This window comes from Salmo salar, chromosome ssa29 (assembly GCF_905237065.1).
Source record: "Salmo salar chromosome ssa29, Ssal_v3.1, whole genome shotgun sequence".
Classification (NCBI taxonomy): Eukaryota; Metazoa; Chordata; class Actinopteri; order Salmoniformes; family Salmonidae; genus Salmo; species Salmo salar.
In genome coordinates, this window is record NC_059470.1 from 17,040,862 (window position 1) to 17,056,534 (window position 15,673).

Genomic DNA, 15,673 nt, shown 5'->3' on the forward strand with positions numbered 1-15,673 from the left:
TATAGGACAACATTCATAATCATCAGTCAGCATTAGACGCACACACACACACACACACACAGACACACACACGCAAACACACACACGCAGCTCGGTGTCCAGTCCAATCGCCTGTCTGTGTCCATCTGTCTGTCAGATCTCGGTCACAGTTGTAAAGATCCTGCCAAAACCACATCCATGCTAAATTCATAGCCATTATATGCTAATTGCTAAGTGATGGCCTGTAAACCACAATGACAGTGTGTGTGTGTGTGTGTGTGTGTGTGTGTGTGTGTGTGTGTGTGTGTGTGTGTGTGTGTGTGTGTGTGTGTGTGTCAGTTAGCGCGCGTGTGATAGCTCTCTGGCAGACAGTAGCAGGGATCGATATTTGACTTTTTTCCCTTACAGAAAAAAAAAATGATTTCACATGTGGAAAATCACATGAATTCACACACAATTTCACATGTGAAATCATGTGAAAACATGTGTTTTTGGAACACTTCATGTGTTTTTTTTGTAAGGGTTGACACAGCTGTGGGTTGACACAGCCAAACGCCTGCCATACCCAATCATACTAATCCACAGGCTTTCCGTTCACATGGGCTGCATCCCAAATGGCACCCTATTCCCTACATAGTGCACTACTTTCGACCAGGGACCATGCAGCTCTGGTCAAAAGTAGTGCACTATGTAGGGAATAGGGTGCCATTTGGGACACACAATAGACTCAAAGCTATAATCATGTAGTCAGGTCATAATCAAGTCCTGTCAGTCCTGTCAGTCCTGTTAATATACCTTGTGGTCGAATAGGGAAAATGGAACAAGTATTGTGCGGTCTAAAGTAGGCCTTGAACTTGTGTCCTGTATAGTAAATAGTACGTTTCGTGTGTGGCGTTATTGTATAGGACTACTGTGGACAGAGGGAAGAAAGGGACGTGTGTTCCGTTCTGTTCATTGAGCTGGGTTCAGACTTGGTTGAAGTTCATTTCAAGCTTGTTCTTTTGTTGACATGATTATGGAAGATAAAGTGGTGTGCAAATACCCAAAAGGGCCACTAGATAAATTACATAAATCCTTGAAAGTTATCAAAATTCTGGTAGTTTACTGGTAAACTTCGAAAGTTTCCAGTAATATACCCTCCCTTTGCAACCCTAATCGTGAATGGTGTTACTACTGTGGACAGGTGAGGCATTTGCAGTATACTTTGGTCATTTATAACATTACAACTACTTCCATGGTAAATCATTCACGTGTGTTATGTAATTTATGTCTGTGGTGCGTGTGTGTGTGTGTGTGTGTGTGTGTGTGTGTGTGTTGTGGTGTGGTTGACTTGGATTACAGGGTTCTGCTTACTGGAGTCTGTGTGTATGTGACTGCATGTACTAGTTACCTGAGTCCATCTCATCAAAGTGTGTGTGTGTGTGTGTGTGTGTGTGTGTGTGTGTGTGTGTGTGTGTGTGTGTGTGTGTGTGTGTGTGTGTGTGTGTGTAGTGGTTACCTGAGTCCATCTCATCACTGTGAACATAGGAGCTGCAGTGGCTGCTACAGATGCTGGTGAAGGAAGCTATGGAGTTCCTGTTGCTGTTACAGTCACTGAAGAGAGACACAGGGAAAAACATTTTCCAGCAGCTAGTAGAAAGACTATTACTGCCCTCTAATATTAAAAACTGGTTACTGTCAATCTTTCTGGCTTTGTCCCAAATGGCACCCTATACCTTATGGACCCTGGTTAAAAGTAGAGAATAGTTTGTGTTATGATATGGGAAAGGAAGGTTAGTGTTAGGACATAGACAAACACACTATCCAGGTAACACTACCAGACTCCATTCCCCCAGGGGGCAGCAGCAACCTTGTCCAGGTGCTGAGCCTGCTTGATAAGCACGTCGGGTGCTGCCCATTAAGGTGATCAGTCAGAGTGCCAGTTTGGAGGGAGATATATTATTCAACAACAAGCTAATTTGGCTACCAACTATACTCTCTCGCTCCATCCCTCCCTCTCTTGGTCATTACCTGTAGGAGTCTCTGTTGCTGATGGTGTCGTGTCCTGAGTCCTCCTGTTCGTCTCCGGCGACGTTGAAACACACCTTCTTTCCGTTCTTCTCTCCTCCTCTCTCTCCTTCGCTCTCCGCTGAGATGTAACTCTCTGGGGTCTTCATGTCTGAGGCAGGGGGGAGGGTGATGGAGGACAGGAGGCTGGGAGAGAGAGGAGGGACAGAGAGAGAGACCCGAGAGAGAAAATGCAGGTTATTGAAAGTAGCCACATTCTACAGCCTTCCTGTAGCAGTCAAAAAGAGCCATCACCAACTAACTAGGCAGGAGAGCATGACGACGAACATGGCTTCATTCCTCCAACCTTAACATCCTCTCAAAAGTGCAATGTCAAGTTGACTTTACACGGAAAACATGCCTCGTGGTGAAAGAACACAGTGTCTAACGTCATCAAGATGTGTGTGTGTGTGTGTGTGTGTGTGTGTGTGTGTGTGTGTGTGTGTGTGTGTGTGTGTGTGTGTGTGTGTGTGCGTGCGTGCGTGCGTGTGCTCGCGCACGCGCGTTGCGCATGTTAAGACCTGTGAGCGAGTGAATGTGTCCGCGCTTGCGTGTGTGTGTGGAGGCCTATCATCGAATGTGTGTGCCCGCGCACACATCACTCACAGTCCCACTGACAGTGAGAGCCAAACAAAGCTCCAACCTGTTTGTTCTAGTCTTCCTCACAACAACTCCAGCAGGCCAGAGGTCCTCCAAATATGAATAACTTCAAACATGCACAGCCAGCTGTGTCAACAGCCTAAACTCAACACACACCAGCCCCACAACTCAGCCTCTCGCTCTGCATGCCTGGGTTCTATCAGGGGCTTTGTGGAGGAAGAGGATCAGAGCTCGATGATGCGTCCCAAATGGCACCCTGTTCCCTATATAGTACACTATCGGGAATATTGTGCCATTTAGGATGCAGACCAGGAAATTTTCACAGAACTGCAGCAACACATGGAGTCATTTAGAGCCATATTTCCAATAAATGCCAGGCTTGGACTTCCTGACTGGCCTATACAGGCAGGGAGGGAGAAAAACACTAACACGCCATGTCTGTTTGCATTTCAGACTAATTCTATTGATGTCCGTCACTGCGTATATTTTCCGTTGTGTCACGTTTCAGGCTTTACTTGAGACTGTTTCATTTTGGGGGAGTCAACAGACTGCCCTCGTGTCCTCTCACACCTCACATCACATGATAGATTATTTTTAATTGATTAATTTATTTCACCTTTATTTAACCAGGTAGGCAAGTTGAGAACAAGTTCTCATTTACAATTGCAACCTGGCCAAGATAAAGCAAAGCAGTTCGACACATACAACAACAGAGTTACACATGGAGTAAAACAAACTTACAGTCAATAATACAGTAGAAAAATAAGTCTATATACAATGTGAGCAAATGAGGTGAGATAAGGGAGGTAAAGGCAAAAAAGGCCATGGTGGCAAAGTAAATACAATATAGCAAGTAAAACACTGGAATGGTAGATTTGTAGTGGAAGAAAGTGCAAAGTAGAAATAGAAAGAAATAGAAAGATAGATTATACAGGCTCTATCATTTCAAAAGTCCTGTCGTTTTCCCCTTTATCCCTCCATCCATCCCTACATCTATCCATTCAGAGAAGGATCAACGGAGACCTGCCATCATTAAATCCCACTCCAGATCCCACAACAATGCCCCTCTAGAATGCAGTGGCATTCCATTGCCATGGAGAAGGTTCCAGGCCCTGTGATTGGCTGGTCGTAAATAAGGAAGTGTAAGCAGCTTAGGGCTTGTGTGCAGGGCATCAAAGGGAGCAGGGAGAAATACAGTGCACTCGGAAAGTATTCAGACCCCTTCACGTTTTCCACATTTTGTTACAGCCTTATTCTAAAATGGATACTTTTTTTTCTACTACACACAATAATTCATAATGACAAAGCAAAAAATTTTTTTTTTGCACATTTATGAAAAAAATTAAAACAGAAATACCTTATTTACATAAGTATTCAGAACCTTTGCCAAGAGACTCAAAAATGAGCTCAGCTGCATCCTGTTTCCATTGGTAATCCTTGAGATGTTTCTACAACTTGATTGGCGTCCACCTGTGGTAAATTCAATTGATTGGACATGATTTGGAAAGGCACACACCTGTCTATATAGGTCCCACAGTTGACAGTGCATGTCAGAGCAAAAACAAAGCCATGTCCGTAGAGCTCCGAGACAGAATTGTGTTGAGGCACAGATATGGGGAAGGTTATCAAAACAATTCTGCAGCATTGGAGGTTCCCAAGAACACAGTGGCCTCCATCATTCTTAACTGGAAGAAGTTAGGAACCATCAAGACTCTTCCTAGAGCTGGTCGCCCGGCCAAACTGAGCAATCTGGGAAGAAGGGCCTTGGTCAGGGAGTTGACCAAGAACCCGAGCTCCAGGGTTCCTCTGTGGAGATGGGAAAAGCTTCCAGAAGGACCACCATCTCTGCAGCACTCCACCAATCAGGCCTCTATGGTAGAGTAGCCAGACGGAAGCCACTCCTCAGTAAAAGGCACATGACAGCCCACTTGGAGTTTGCCAAAAGGCACCTAAAGGACTCTCCGACCATGAGAAACAAGATTCTGTGGTCTGATGAAACCAAGATTGAACTCTTTGGCCTGAATGCCAAGTGTCACGTCTGGAGGAAACCAGGCGCCACTCATCACCTGGCCAATACCATCCTGACAGTGAAGCATGGTGGTGGCAGCATCATTCTGTGGGGATGTTTTTCAGCGGCAGGGACTGGGAGACTAGTCAGGATCGAGGGAAAGATGAACAAAGCAAAGAACAGAGAGATCCTTGACGAAAACCTGCTCAAGAGCTCAGACTAGTGTGAAGGTTCACCTTCCAACAGGACAACGACCCTAAGAACACAGCCAAGACAACACAGGAGTGGCTTTGGGACAAGTCTCTGAATGTCCTTGAGTGGCCCAGCCAGAGCCCGGACTTGATCAAAAATCTCTGGAGAGACCTGAAAATCACTGTGCAGCGACGTTCCCCATCAAACCTTACAGAGCTTGAGAGGCTCTGCAGAGAAGAATGGGAGAAACTCCCCGAATACAGGTGTGCCAAGCTTGTAGCGCCATACCCAAGAAGACGAGGCTGTAATCACTGCCAAAGGTGCTTCAACAAAGTACTGAGTAAAGGGTCTGAATACTTATGGAAATGTGATATTTCAGTTCGAAATATTTTATACATTTGCAAACATGTCTAAATACCTGTTTTTGCTTTGTCATTATGGGCTATTGTGTATAGATTGATAAGGGGGGAAAAAACAATTTAATCCATTTTAGAATAAGGCTGTAACGTAACAAAACGTGGAAAAGGTGAAGGGGTCTGAATACTTTCCGAATGCACTGTATACAGTAGCTGCAAGCAGCCATGGCGGGGTTCACGCTATGGCCCCACAGCGAAACCATCAGGACAAATTGGACACATTGCTCTAGGATGAGCTACTGTACTTCTGTACTCCTTACCACGCTTGCTAAATATCAAAACTCAAAATCAAACAGATTAACCTTTTGATGTATTTTGGACCATTTTTAATGATGTTGACTACTTTAAATATTTTATTCTCCTCTGGATCGATCGGCACCAAATTTGGTATGTAGCATCTACGGATGCGTGTCTTCAAACACAATATTTAGCTCAAACAATATGGCTGCTATAAGCCAATGAGCTTGCATTAATGTTTTTTCCTGTCCAACAGCGCCGCCATGTGGCCAAACAAAACCATACTCAACAGGTTACCTAGACTTATATCCCTGAGCATGTGGGCCAAATTCCATGACTCTGGGTCAAACAGATCAAGTTATATAAATGTGCCCATAATAGAGCAACCGTGTGGTCGATCTGAATGAGTTTGCATATGTTGAGGCTTGACAGTGATTGGAACATTTGTATCACATTTTGCACGATGTGAATATCCGTGTGTGATTTCTAAGTATTTATGTGCCAGATCAAGCCCATGTGAATGTTTATTGGTCAGTAGCGGCCATGTTGTTTGAAACGCTAGCCTGGAAAAAAATTCCATTGCGAGACCATGGTCCATAGATACTATATAGTATATAGTATATACACTACATGACCAAAAGTATGTTTTTCTATTTATTTATTTCACCTTTATTTAACCAGGTAAGCAAGTTGAGAACAAGTTCTCATTTACAATTGCGACCTGGCCAAGATAAAGCAAAGTAGTTCGACAACATACAACAACACAGAGTTACACATGGAGTAAAACAAACAAACAGTCAATAATACAGTAGAAAAATAAGTCTATATACAATGTGAGCAAATGAGGTGAGATAAGGGAGGTAAAGGCAAAAAAGGCCATGGTGGCAAAGTAAATACAATATAGCAAGTAAAACACTAGAATGGTAGATTTGTAGTAGAAGAAAGTGCAAAGTAGAAATATAAATAATGGGGTGCAAAGGAGCAAAATAAATAAATAAATAAATACAGTATGGGAAGCGGTAGTTGTTTGGGCTAAATTTAGATGGGCTATGTACAGGTGCCATGATCTGTGAGCTGCTCTGACAGCTGGTGCTTAAAGCTAGTGAGGGAGATAAGTGTTTCCAGTTTCAGAGATTTTTGTAGTTCGTTCCAGTCTTTGGTAGCAGAGAACTGGAAGGAGAGACGGCCAAAGGAGGAATTGGCTTTGGGGGTGACCAGAGAGATATACCTGCTGGAGCGCGTGCTACAGGTGGGTGCTGCTATGGTGACCAGTGAGCGGAGATAAGGGGGGACTTTACCTAGCAGGGTCTTGTAGATGACCTGGAGCCAGTGGGTTTGGCGACGAGTATAAAGCGAGGGCCAGCCAACGAGAGCGTACAGGTCGCAGTGGTGGGTAGTATATGGGGCTTTGGTGACAAAACGGATGGCACTGTGATAGACTGCATCCAGTTTGTTGAGTAGGGTATTGGAGGCTATTTTGTAAATGACATCGCCAAAGTCAAGGATCGGTAGGATGGTCAGTTTTACGAGGGTATGTTTGGCAGCATGAGTGAAGGATGCTTTGTTGCGAAATAGGAAGCCAATTCTAGATTTAACTTTGGATTGGAGATGTTTGTGAGTTTGGAAGGAGAGTTTACAGTCTAACCAGACACCTAGGTATTTGTAGTTGTCCACATATTCTAAGTCAGAACCGTCCAGAGTAGTGATGCTGGACAGGCGGGCAGGTGCGGGCAGTGTGAACATCTGCTCGTCGAAAATATCATTCCAAAATCATGGGCATTAATATGGGAAGGTTTTCCACTAGATGTTGGAACATCGCTGCAGGGACATGCTTCCATTCAGCCATGAGCGCATTAGTGAGGTCGGACACTGATGTTGGGGTGATTAGGCCTGGCTCGTAGTCGACGTTCAAATTAATCCCAAAGGTGTTCAATGGGGTTGAGGTCAGGGCTCTGTGCAGGCCAGTCAAGTTCTTCCACACCAATCTCGACAAACCATTTCTGTATGGACCTCGCTTTGTGCAAGGGGGCATTGTCATTGCTGAAAAAGGAAAGGGCCATCCCCAAACTGTTGCCACAAAGTTGGAAGCACAGAAATGTCTAGAATGTCATTGTAAGCTGTAGCATTAACATTTCCCTTCACCTGAACTAAGGGGCCTAGCCCGAAAAATGAAAGACTGCCCCAGACCATTATTCCTCTTCCACCAAACATTACAGTTGGCACTATGCCTTCGAGCAGGTAGCGTTCTCCTGGCATCCACGAAACCCAGATTTGTCCATTGGACTGCCAGATAGTGACGCGTGATTCATCACTCCAGAGAAAGCGTTTCAAGTGCTCAAATCAAGTAAAATTTTATTGGTCACACGTGTTTAGCAGATAGTATTGCGGGTGTAGCGAAATGCTTGTGTTTCTAGTGCCAACAGTGCAGTAATATCAAACAAGTAATATATTTCACAACATACACAAATCTAAGTAAAGGAAAGGAATTAAATATATAAATATTTGGATGAGCAATGTCAGAGCGGCATAGACTAAGACACCGTAGAAAAGAATAGAATACAGTATATACATATGAGATGAGTAATGTAAAATATGTAAACATTATTAAAGTGACTAGTGTTCGATTTATTAAAGTGGCCAGTGATTTCAAGTCTATGTATATAGGCAGCAGCCTCTAATGTGCCAGTGATGGCTATGTAACAGTCTGATGGCCTTGAGATAGAAGCTGTTTTTCAGCCTCTCGGTCCCAGCTAGTTTGCCCCCCCCCCACCCGTGATGTGTTGGGAAGGAGGCACCACCCAATGGAAAGCCCTACGGTTGCGGGCGTGGCAGTTGCCGTACTAGGCAGTGATACAGCCCGACAGGATGCTCTCAATTGTGCATCACGGACAAACTGAAATGGTCCACCCACACAGACAGCGTGGTGAAGAAGGCGCAGCAGTGCCTCTTCAACCTCAGGAGGCTAAAGAAATTCGGCTTGTCACCAAAAACCCTCACAAACTTTTACAGATGCACAATCGAGAGCATCCTGTCAGGCTGTATCGCCCCCTGGTACGGCAACTGCTCTGCCCACAACCGGAAGGCTCTCCAGAGGGTAGTGAGGTCTGCACAACGCATCACCGGGCGCAAACTACCTGCCCTCCAGGACACCTACACCACCCAATGTCACAGGAAGGCCAAAAATATCATCAAGGACAACAACCACCCGAGCCACTGCCTGTTCACCCCGCTATCATCCAGAAGGTGAGGGCAGTACAGGTGCATCAAAGCGGGGACCGAGAGACTGAAAAACAGCTTCTATCTCAAGGCCATCAGACTGGTAAACAGCCATCACTAACATTAAGTGGCTGCTGCCAACATACTGACTCAACTCTAGCTACTTGAATAATGGAAAAATGTATGTAATAAATGTATCACTAGCCACTTTAAACAATGCCACTTTATATAATGTTTACATACCCTACATTAATCATCTCAAATGTATATACTGTACTCTATACCATCTACTGCATCTTGCCTATGCCGTTCAGCCATCACTCATTCATATATTTTTATGTACATATTCTTATTCATTCCTTTACACTTGTGTGTATAAGGTAGTTGTTGTGAAATTGTTAGGTTAGATTACTTAGATATTACTGCATGGTTGGAACTAGAAGCACAAGCATTTCGCTACACTCGCATTAACATCTGCTAACCATGTGTATGTGGCAAATAACATGTTATTTTATTTGAACACCGTCTTCGCCCGCTTTGAGGATAACACAGTGCCACCGACGCGGCCCGCTACCAAGGACTGTGGGCTCTTCTTCTCCGTGGCCGATGTGAGTAAGACATTTAAGAGTGTTAGCCTTCGAAAGGCTGCCGGCCCAGACGGCATCCCTAGCCACGTCCTCAGAGCATGCACAGACCAGCTGGCTGGTGTGTTTACGGACATATTCAATCTCTCCCTATCCAAGTCTGCTGTCCCCACATGCTTCAGGATTGGGGCGGTAAGCAAATTGGAGTGGGTCTAGGGTGTCAGGTAGGGTGGAGGTGCTATGGTCCTTGACTAGTCTCTCAAAGAACTTCATGATGACGGAAGTGAGTGCTACGGGGCAGTAGTCATTCAGCTCAGTTACCTTAGCTTTCTTGGGAACAGGAACAATGGTGGCCCTCTTGAAGCATGTGGGAACAGCAGACTGGGATAAGGTTTGATTATGTCCGTAAACACACCAGCCAGCTGGTCTGCGCATGCTCTGAGGACGCGGCTGGGGATGCCGTCTGGGCCTGCAGCCTTGCGAGGGTTAACACGTTTAAATGTTTTACTCACGTTGGCTGCAGTGGAAGAAAGCCCACAGGTTTTGGTAGCGGGCCGTGTCAGTGGCACTGTATTGTCCTCAAAGCGAGCAAAGACGTTGTTTAGTTTGTCTGGGAGCAAGACATCGTGGTCCGCGACGGGGCTGGTTTTTCGTTTGTAGTCCGTGATTGACTGTAGACCCTGCCACATACCTCTCGTGTCTGAGCCGTTGAATTGTGACTCTACTTTGTCTCTATACTGACGCTTAGCTTGTTTGATTGCCTTGCGGAGGGAATAGCTACACTGTTTGTATTCCGTCATGTTTCCGGTCACCTTGCCCTGATTAAAAGCGGTGGTTCGCGCTTTCAGTTTTGCGTGAATGCTGCCATCAATCCACGGTTACTGGTTGGGGAATGTTTTAATAGACGCTGTGGGTACAATATCACCGATGCACTTGCTAATAAACTCGGGTAAACTCTCATCAATGTTGTTGTTTGATGCTATGTGGAACATATCCCAGTCCACGTGATCGAAGCAATCTTGAAGCGTGGAACCGATTGGTCGGACCAGCGTTGAACAGACCTGAGCACGGGTGATTCCTGTTTCAGTTTCTGTCTATAGGCTGGGAGCAACAAAATGGAGTCGTGGTCAGCTTTTTCCGAAAGGAGGGCGGGGGAGGGCCTTATATGCGTCGCGGAAGTTAGAATAACAATGATCCAGGGTTTTGCCAGCCCGGGTCGCGCAATCGATATGCTGATAAAATTTAGGGGGCCTTGTTTTCAGATTAGCCTTGTTAAAACCCCCAGCTACAATAAATGCAGCCTCAGGATATGTGGTTTCCAGTTTACATAGAGTCAAATGAAGTTCGTTCAGGGCCGTCGATGTGTCTGCTTGGGGGGGAATATACACGACTGTGATTATGATCGAAGAGAATTCTCTTGGTAGATAATGCGGTCGGCATTTGATTGTGAGTCAGGTGAACAAAAGGACTTGAGTTCCTGTATGTTGTTATGATCACACCACGACTAGTTAATCATAATGCATACACCCCCGCCCTTCTTCTTACCAGAGAGATGCTTGTTTCTGTCGGCGCGATGAGTGGAGAAACCAGGTGGCTGTACTGACTTCGATAGCGTGTCTCGAGTGAGCCACATCTCCGTGAAACAAAGAACGTTACAGTCTCTGATGTCTCTCTGGAAGGCAACCCTTGTTCGGATTTCGTCTACCTTGTTGTCAAGATACTGGACATTGGCGAGTAGGTTGCTCGGGAGCGGTGCACGATGTGCCCATCTACAGAAGACCCCTCCGTCTGCCCCCTCTGCGGCGCCGTTGTTTTGGGTCACCGGCTGGGATCCGATCCATTGTCCTGGGTGGTAGGCCAAACAGAGGATCCGCTTCGGGAAAGTCGTATTCCTGGTCGTAATGTTGGTGAGTTGCCGTTGCTCTTATATCCAATAGTTCCTCCTGACTGTATGTAATAAAACCTAACATTTCCTGGGGTAACAATGTAAGAAATAACACAGAAAAAAACTAAATACTGCATAGTTTCCTAGGAACGCGAAGCGAGGCGGCCATCTCTGTCTGCGCCGGATGTTTTAGCTTGTCCGAAAGCAAGACGTCGGTGTCCGTGACGTGGCTGGTTTTCCTTTTTAAGTCTGTGATTGTCTGTAGACCCTGCCACATACGTCTCGTGTCTGAGCCATTGAATTGCGACTCCACTTTGTCTCTATACTGACGTTTTGCCTGTTTGATTGCCTTACAAAGGGGAATAACTACACTGTTTGTATTCTGCCATATTTCCAGTCACCTTGCCATGGTTAAATGCAGTGGTTCGCTCTCTCAGTTTTGCACGAATGCTGCCATCTATCCACGGTTGCTGGTTAGGGTAGGTTTTAATAGTATAGTGGGTACAACATCTCCTATACACTTCCTGATAAACTCAGTCACCATATCAGTATATTCGTTAATGCTATTCTCAGAGGCGACCCCGAAGATACCCCAGTCCGTGTGATCAAAACAATCTTGAAGCTTGGATTCCGATTGGTCAGATGAGCGTTGAATAGTCCTTAGCACAGGTATTTCCTGTTTGAGTTTCTGCCTATAGGAATGGAGGAGCAAAATGGAGTCATGATCAGATTTTCTGAAGGGAGTGCGGGGGAGGGCCTTGCAGGCATCCCAGAAGTTGGAGTAGCAGTGGCCAAGTGTTTTAGCAGCGCGAGTACTACAGTCAATGTCCTGATAGAAATTCGGCAGCCTTTTTCTCAAATTTGCTTTGTAAAAATCCACAGATACAATAAATGAGTCCTCAGGATATGTGGTTTCCAGTTTGCATAAAGTCCAGTGAAGTTCTTTGAGGGCTGTGACTATAACCGAAAATTATTTTCTTTGGAGATGATACAGTCAGCATTTAATTGTGAGGTATTCTAGGTCGGGTGAACAAAAGGACTTGAGATTCTGTATGTTGTCACAATCGCACCATGAGTCGTTAATCATGAAACATACACCCCTGCCCTTCTTCCCGGAGAGATATTTATTCCTGTCTGCGCGATGAACTGAGAACCCAACTGACAGGACGGACTCCGACAGTATATCCTGAGAGAGCCATGTTTCCGTGAAACAGAGTATGTTACAATTCCTGATTTCTCTCTGGAAAGAAATCCTCGCCCTAAGCTCGTCAACTTCATTAGCCATAGACAGGACATTAGCGAGTAATATACTTGGAAGCGGTGGGTGGTGTAGTCCTAACTCGGACTACAGTCGTGGCCAAAAGTTTTGAGAATGACACAAATATAAATTTTCACAAAGTCTGCTGCCTCAGTTTGTATGATGGCAATTTGCATATACTCCAGGATGTTATGAAGAGTGATCAGATGAATTGCAATTAATTGCTAAGTCCCTCTGTGCCATGCAAATGAACTGAATCCCCAAAAAACATTTCCACTGCATTTCAGCCCTGCCACAAAAGGACCAGCTGACATAATGTCAGTGATTCTCTCATTAACACAGGTATGAGTGTTGACGAGGACAAGGCTGGAGATCACGCAATCATGCTGATTGAGTTCGAATAACAGACTGGAAGCTTCAAAAGGAGGGTGGTGCTTGGAATCATTGTTCTTCCTCTGTCAAACAATGGTTACCTGCAAGGAAACACGTGACATCATCATTGCTTTGCACAAAAAGGGCTTCACAGGCAAGGATATTGCTGCCAGTAAGATTGAACCTAAATCAACCATTTACCGGATCATCAAGAACTTCAAGGAGAGCGGTTCAATTGTTGTGAAGAAGGTTTCAGGGCGCCCAAGAAAGTCCAGCAAGCGCCAGGACCGTCTCCTAAAGTTGATTCAGCTGTGGGATCGGGGCACCACCAGTACAGAGCTTGCTCAGAAATGGCAGCAGGCAGGTGTGAGTGCATCTGCACGCACAGTGAGGCGAAGACTTTTGGAGGATGTCCTGGTGTCAAGAAGGGCAGCAAAGAAGTCACTTCTCTCCAGGAAAAACATCAGGGACAGACTGATATTCTGCAAAAGGTACAGGGATTGGACTGCTGAGGACTGGGGTAAAGTCATTTTCTCTGATAAATCCCCTTTCCGATTGTTTGGGGCATCCGGGAAAAAAGCTTGTCCGGAGAAGACAAGGTGAGCGCTACTATCAGTCCTGCGTCATGCAAACAGTAAAGCATCCTCAGACCATTCATGTGTAGGGTTGCTTCTCAGCCAAGGGAGTAGATTCACTCACAATTTTGCCTAAGAACACAGCCATAAATAAAGAATGGTACCAACACATCCTCAGAGAGCAACTTCTCCCAACCATCCAGGAACATGATGAGCACCTTGTCATAAGGCAAAAGTAATAACTAAGTGGCTCGGGGAACAAAACATCGAGATTTTGGGTCCATGGCCAGGAAACTCCCCAGACCTTAATCCCATTGAGAACTTGTGGTCAATCCTCAAGAGGCGGGTGGACAAACAAAAACCCACAAATTCTGACAAACTCCAAGCATTGATTATGCAAGAATGGGCTGCCATCAGTCAGGATGTGGCCCAGAAGTTAATTAACAGCATGCTAGGGCGGATTGCAGAGGTCTTGAAAAAGAAGGGTAACACTGCAAATATTGACTCTTTGCATCAACTTCATGTAGTTGTCAATAAAAGCCTTTGAAACTTATGAAATGCTTGTAATTATACTTCAGTATTCCATAGTAACATCTGACAAAAATATCTAAAGACACTTTGTGAAAATTAATATTTGTGTCATTTTCAAACTTTGGCCTCTCCTCCGCCGGCAGTATTTTGGGTCGGCCTCTGGAATCAGTTCAATTGCCCTGGGGGTGCGAACAAAGGATCCGATTCGTGAAAGTCGTATTTCTGGTCGTAATGCTGGTAGTGCTGGTAGTGCTGGTGAGTTACTGCCGCTCTGATATCCAAAAGTCCTTTCCAGCTGGGCTAATAAAAAAATTCTGGGCTAATAATGTAAGAAATAATACATAAAAAAACGAAATACTGGAAAGTTTCCTAAGAGCTAGAAGCACGGCAGTCCTCTCTGTCGTAGCTATTTTAAATATTTTTGCTCCAGAATTGAATGGCGGCGAGCTTTACACCACTCCAGCGGACGCTTTGCTTTAAGCATGGTGATCTTAGGATTGTGTGCGGCTGCTCTGCAACGGAAACCCATTTCATGAAGCTCCTGACGAACAGTTCTTGTGCTGACGTTGCTTCCAGAGGCAGTTTGGAACTCGGTAGTGAGTGTTGCAACCGAGGACAGACGATTTGTAAGCGCTTCAGCACTCGCCGGTTCCATTCTGTGAGCTAGTGTGGCCTACCACTTCGCGGCTGAGCCGTTGTTGCTCCTAGACGTTTCCAATTCACAATAACAGCACTTACAGTTGACTGAGGCAGCTCTAGCAGGGCAGAAAGTTGACGAACGGACTTGTTGGAAAGGTGGCATGTTTAAAGTCAATGAGTTCTTTAGTAAGGCCATTGTACTGCCAATGTTTGTCTATGGAGATTGCATGGCTGTGTGCTCGATTTTATACACCTGTCAACAACGGGTGTGGCTGTATACATAGTGTATCAAGTTTCATGCAGATCGGTCATTTGCTGCCTAAACCACTAATAACAATGACAGGACCACAACACTGGGTCAGGGACGGGATCAAGAGAGAGAGAGAGAAAGAGAAGAGAGGAGAGGAGAGAAAGTGAGAGAAAAGAGAGCGAAGAGAGAGAGAAAGGAGAGAAAGAAGAGCGAGAAAGGAAAGAAACAAACAGAGAAAGAGAGCGAGAGAGTAACAGAGGGAGAAACAGAGAGAGGAAACAGAAGGGAGAGAAGGAAAGATGCAAAAAGAGAGCGAGAGCGACCAACTCTCAGAGCTCTCCCCTAAGTTTGTCTTGAATAGCTTTATATACATAAACCTTTAATCAAGCCCCTTGACAAGCTCTATAGGCTCAATAGACATCAATCACCCTCACAAGATCGATAAGAGCATCTGCATTACAAAGCCTTTACCTCAGTCAGGTTCTTAATAGTGCATCAGCATGGTTTAATCAGAGAGGAAGGGAACATGTTAGTGGACAGATGTAAAGTACTGGAGCTGACTGGACCGGAGAGGTTGGATGCGTCCCAAATGGATGCGTCCCCTACTCATTCAAGGGTTTTTCTTTATTTTTACTATTTTCTACACTGTAGAATAATAGTCAAGGTTATCTGATGAAGCACTCCATCACTCTCCTTCTTGGTCAAATAGCCCTTACACAGCCTGGTCATTGTCCTGTTGAAAAACAAATGATAGCCCCACTAAGTGCAAACCAGATGGGATGGCGTATCGCTGCAGAATGCTGTGGTAGCCATGCTGGTTAAGTGTGCCTTGAATTCTAAATAAATCACTGACCGTGTCACGAGCAAAGCACCCCACACAATAAC

At 45.2% G+C, this 15,673-nt stretch overlaps 1 protein-coding gene across 1 annotated transcript in view; it reads right to left on the reverse strand.

The window, feature by feature from the left end:
• prex2 (phosphatidylinositol-3,4,5-trisphosphate-dependent Rac exchange factor 2) overlaps nt 1-15,673 on the reverse strand; it is a 209,451-nt gene that overhangs the window by 77,127 nt on the left and 116,651 nt on the right. Inside the window, exons 26-27 of the mRNA XM_014181194.2 lie at nt 1,990-2,172; nt 1,478-1,572 (exon numbers count right to left, since the gene is read on the reverse strand). Coding sequence (XP_014036669.1) covers nt 1,478-1,572; nt 1,990-2,172 — 278 coding nt within the window. The remainder of the gene's footprint in view (nt 1-1,477; nt 1,573-1,989; nt 2,173-15,673) is intronic.